The 5,201-nt window shown below is 38.7% G+C and overlaps 3 protein-coding genes across 3 annotated transcripts in view; 1 reads left to right on the top strand and 2 right to left on the bottom strand.

The window, feature by feature from the left end:
* The window catches only part of cant1a (calcium activated nucleotidase 1a), an 865,245-nt gene extending 863,974 nt beyond the window's left edge, over positions 1 to 1,271 (bottom strand). Inside the window, exon 1 of the mRNA XM_037689004.1 lies at positions 1,157 to 1,271. The gene's annotated coding sequence lies outside the window, so the exon portion shown is untranslated. The remainder of the gene's footprint in view (positions 1 to 1,156) is intronic.
* LOC119421674 (ras-related protein Rab-26-like) overlaps positions 1 to 5,201 on the top strand; it is a 156,412-nt gene that overhangs the window by 92,815 nt on the left and 58,396 nt on the right. The window lies entirely within an intron of this gene.
* The window catches only part of syngr2a (synaptogyrin 2a), a 6,012-nt gene continuing 3,806 nt past the window's right edge, over positions 2,996 to 5,201 (bottom strand). The window contains exons 3-4 of the mRNA XM_037689013.1: positions 3,528 to 3,661; positions 2,996 to 3,408 (exon numbers count right to left, since the gene is read on the bottom strand). Coding sequence (XP_037544941.1) covers positions 3,199 to 3,408; positions 3,528 to 3,661 — 344 coding nt within the window. The 3' untranslated portion in view covers positions 2,996 to 3,198. The remainder of the gene's footprint in view (positions 3,409 to 3,527; positions 3,662 to 5,201) is intronic.

The following is a 5,201-nucleotide window of genomic DNA, read 5'->3' as shown; positions in this document are numbered from 1 at the left end:
AATTTTAACCCAGGTGTCGTCAACATACCTGAACCAATGACTTGGTGGTGTCCCTGAAAAGGACGTCAAGGCTCTCTTTTCTACCTCCTCCATGTACAGGTTGGCAACAATAGGAGAAACTGGAGACCCCATAGCAAACCCATGTTTCTGCCTATAATATTGCTCCCCATATGTGAAGTAGGTTGACTGCAGGCACAGTTTCAAGAGTTGACACAGTTGTTCTGTGGAAAGCGTGGTCCTGCTGCTCAGAGTGGTGTAAAGGTGGTAAAGGAGGCCATCTTTGTGAAAGGAAATCGTCCATCATTAAAAAGGGGTGGAGGCCTACGTGTTCAATTGTCCCCCTCTTACAATGCTGTGATTGCTAGTTTCACTCAGCCCTCTGTGAGTAGTAAACAGCCATCAGTGTGCTAATGATCCATTGTTGGGCTGATGGTCCTTCTTGAGCATGTGATCAGCTGGTTTTGGTTGTCAGCAGCAAAACTGGTTGATCCACTCTGAGAAGGTGCTATTTAAGAGACTGAGCTGTATACAGCTCCTCAGACTGAGGAAGTCTCTTGGATGAGAGATGAAATGTTTCTAAATTTTTGTTGTTGTTTTGCTTTGTTTTGTTTTTTTGAATGTCCAGAGGACCAGATTTAACTTTGTTTAGATTTTTCTACCTGGATTATTGAGCGTGCATCAGGATACAAATAAACAATCCAGTGTTTGTTTGAGCTAACAGGACACTTTCTGACAGGAAGTCCTCAGAGGAAACAAATTAAAGTGACACACGTCCACAAATACGTATGAGTACATTTCCCATGTGTTGGAGACCCCTGAACAGATGTGGAGCACACTATGAACCTAGTTTTGTCCAGTGGGAGAGTAAGTTACAGAAACCTTGGACTACTACCAGATGTTTCAATTACAGGTCTTTATGATTAAACTTCACAAATGAGCTCCAGCAGCTTCACCGAGCTAAAGGAAAGGAAGCTGTTGGTTCAATCCATTTTCTGTCTGCTAGAAGAAGGGGAATGTTTCAGCAAGAGACACACCATTTGCCTTGACATGTTCGTGTCTAATCTCTAGCCCAACTAATGCCACGACAAACGGCTACTCCCTAAAGCAACTTGAAATGGTTCCGATCCAGAAACTTCCCACCCGGTCTCGAACTCACCTCAGATGTGGTGTGTTCAGCTAGTGACAGCGGTCCGCTGGCGGTTGGAGCTCAGGTGTCATTTTTGTGTCGCTTCCTTCTTTACTGACACGAATCGAGAGGACTACTTCCTGGTTACGACAGCACGGTACCGCGTCTGCGCACTGCCAAATGTCCGACGCTGCTTTCAGGTGCTGTCGGAATTACGAGAACTTTTCTTCTTTTCAAATGCGTTAATTGGAAACCCATTTAAGCTTGTGGTTTGTTTAGGTTACTATAGTCATTAGAGTAAATACATCTTTACCTTCAGGTGTACAAATGACACATGGAAATGTTTTCTTGTTAAAATCAAATAGAAAAATAAAAAAAAACAAATCCACATTTTTCACAGTCTTTGCTCCTTGAACTTCCCTAACTACTTATATTTTTCAAACAATATTCAATCTTATCGGTTTACCAACGTGTTAAAGCAAAGTTTTTTCTTGTATGAAAATTTTAAAACCTGCTGAGCATAATGTAAGCCGACGCTCTTTTGTCAAGGCATTTTTCCTTTTTTATAACATTGCATAAATTATATTTACTGTATAAGATTTTTAGGAGCTCCCTCCCATCAGGACTGTGGGGCACTTACACTGATTGGTCCAGCAGGAAGCAGTGAGATGGCTCACAAAGATCCATTGAAGTGGTTATTGTGCATACATCCTACTATAAACTAAAATCAGCTTCCAACAAATCATCTATGACAAGATCTTCTTAGTCATAAAGACCTTGTACAGTTTGTAAGTTAATGCCTTTGATCAAACTGAACCTACTATTTTTGACAGTTCAACATTACAATATTCTAAGTTATAATCAATAAAATTAACTTTTTCATTTAGAACTAGCAGGTAATTTCTCTCCATTTGACTGACGTTTCATCTCACATCTGTCAAATAAACTTTCTGTGGCCAACTTTGGTGTATAAGAAACCGTTAGTAGTATACAGGAGGACTTTGTCTTCTTTTTACAAGCACGTCCGTATTAAACAGATCCATGTCAAATATTTGCTAAAGGAGTGTACAACACCTGCACAGGGTTGACACGTTTCTGTTGAAGCAGGATATAAATTATGCGCTGACAAAGAAGAACTGGAATGGTTTTTATTTGGCAAATCCAGTCTGATACAGAACACTGTACATGGCACTTTAATGTCGAATTACCCCTAAATCACTCACCGTGAAAATGCACCGAGTCAATGACAAAGAGTTGAGGAAAAAGCTATTAAAAAAAATAAATTTGAATGCCAAGCTTAAGCAAGATAATAAATATATCTTAAGTTTATTACTATATATTATAAAAACATCCCAAAAATCTGCCACTTTAAACAGGTTTGGACAAACTGCATGTTCCAGATACGTAAAAAACAATAAACTTGTAAAAACAAGCATAAGCTTAAAGATTCAAATCGCAGTAAGTGAAGTTACAATTTTCAGTGCATTTAAACTTATTTTCAGTGGTTGATTAAAAAAAAGAAATAAAGATATTACAGTTTAAAGGAGGTGTCCGATAAAATCTGGTTCGTTAGATCAAATGATTTCCCGTGAAGTCGAAATATAAATCCAGTTATATTTGTGGAGGACGCGTCATCAACGTTAAAGTTCTAAAAACCACTCGTGTGCGCTGAACAATAGGATATTCATAAAACATTCAATTCTCAATCCTTTAAACGTGAATCTGATTTCTCCTGCTCATTTTGGCTTTCATGATTTTTAAACTGAAATCAAATCTGAAACTAATGTACTACAAGTATTTTGGTACAAACAAACAAACAAAAAAAAAAAAAATCACCTTCCAACAAGAAAAGTCTTCAGATTTCACTCGTGTCAAATAAAAAAAAATGTGCAGTGACGATGCAGCATCCTTAATTTTTAAATCAGTACGCCCACGAATATGGAAACATTTCTGCAGAAAGATAAAACGGGGGCGCTGAGGACAGCCCCGAGTTCTGAACTAAACAAAACTGTGCACATGATTTAAAAACCCAGCCCTCCCCTCAGGGATTGACACGCCCAAGTCTCAGTTCTTCAGTAAGCAGGGGGCTGGTAATCCCCTGTGTTCCCCTGGTTGTTGGAGAAAGGTGACTGCTGGTAGCCCGTGGGGGCGTCGCTGTTGCCGTACTGACTACTGCTGTGTGGGTACGGAGTGGTGCGGTCGTGGGCCGGGTCTGTGTAATCCTGGTTAAACTCACTCACTCCCTCACGATACCTTCTGTATGCAAAGTAGAACAGAAGAGCCTGTTGAGAGAAGCTGGAGTTAGTGGGTGGAGCTTCCCTTACAGCAACAACTGAACAATAGTGTGTTTAAAGCTGGACGTTTGATTGTGGTGGTAACGTGATGCAGGTCAGAGGCTCACCCAGGTGATGGTGGAGAAGAAGGAGAAGGTTATGATGGCCCTGGCAGCGTCAGCTAGGACTGTAGACGAGTCGGTTTTGGACCACTGGTTGGCCAGGACACAGAAGCAGATGAACCACAGGAACGCCCAAACAGCTGTTACACGTTAAAAGCAGGAAAATAAATAAATACAGTATTACAAACCCATTTCCAAAGAAGTTTGTGTAAAATGTAAATAAAAAGGAATATTTCATTCAGAATGAAACGTATGAAATTGTACAATGTTTAGGTTCAAATAAAGGTCGTTTTGAACTTTATGGCAGCATCATGGTGAAAGAGAAAGCTGGGACAGAGGCAACAAAACACTAAAAGTAGGCGGCACAAATAAAACAGCTGAAGGAGCAGTTTGGGCTAGAGATGCTCTGTTACAGCACAGTTCAAAAGCCTGCCTCTCTGATGATATGGGCGTGCATTAGTGCCTATGTCATGGGTAGCTTACACATCTGGAAAGGACTAAAAGCACAGACAGGTTTTAGAACAACAAATGTACCCATCCAGATGACGACTTGCATATTTCAGTAAGACAAAGATAAACCCTTTACAGAATCATTGTGTGAATGTTTATGAAGCATTCACACTATTGTCATCCATTTTTCTTCTGTACGCTTTTCAGCATCTTTCTCGTTCCGCAATTTTTGTGCCATTTCAAAAAAATCTAATCAAAACGTTCAGCTCTTTTGGGACAATCCTGCTATGACTTTTGGTGTTTGTGCAACTTTAGCTTTTTGAAATATTTAGCCTTTTCTGCCATTTTTTTCCTCATAGAAAATGAGCTGAGCTCATGTAACATCCTTCACATCTTTAGATTTGTTTACAACCTTTTACTGCTCCTTTCCCATTTTGTTCTGGTTCAGCTGCTTTCAGCTTCCTTGTGCAAATTTAAACTTTCTTCAATTTTATTCAGCTGTTTTGTGCTTCTTTCAGATTCTTTCTGCTAACTAAAACATCGTTGTGCTTTTTTCTTGCTTCTTCCTTTTCCTGCTAATTTCAGCTCGTTATGCTCCCTTCAGCTTTTTCTGCTATTTCAGCAACCATCTAGCAGTTCTTGTGCTAATTTTAGCTTTTTCGGCCAATTCCACACTTTTTGCACTTATTTCAACTTTTTTCAACCTAATTCATCAAAAATGTGCTCTCTCCAATTCCTTCTGGTAACTGAAGCTTATTTCTGCTTTTTTAGCTACTTTTCAGCTGTTTTTTGGTTAATTTCAGCTGTTTTCAGATAAATTCATGTTTTCCCAAAGTAATTTTTGCTACTTTCAGCCTAATTAATGTCTTTATGCAAATTTTAGCTTGTTATGCTTCTTTCAGCTTTTTTCTGCTAGTTTCAACTTTTTCTGCTATTTCAGCTATTATTTACCTGTTTTATGCTAATTTTAGCTTTTTCAGCTACTTCCACATTTTTTAGTTTATTTCAGCTCTTCCCACTTCCTTGTTAGTTTAAACTTCTTTCTGCCTTTTCATCTACTTTTCAGCTATTTTTGCTAATTTCATCTTTTTTTAAAGCCAATTTCGTAATGTTTGCTCTTTTCTGCTTAAATACATCTAATTCAGCAAATGTGTTCTTTCTACTTTCGTCTGTTAATTTTTTTTTTTTTTTTTTGGCTTGTTCTTCATTTCAGCTGCATGTTATTAGTTA

Source organism: Nematolebias whitei, chromosome 15, assembly GCF_014905685.2.
Source record: "Nematolebias whitei isolate Nwh7 chromosome 15, NemWhi1, whole genome shotgun sequence".
NCBI classification, from domain to species: domain Eukaryota; kingdom Metazoa; phylum Chordata; class Actinopteri; order Cyprinodontiformes; family Rivulidae; genus Nematolebias; species Nematolebias whitei.
This window is presented reverse-complemented; position numbering and strand designations above follow the sequence as displayed.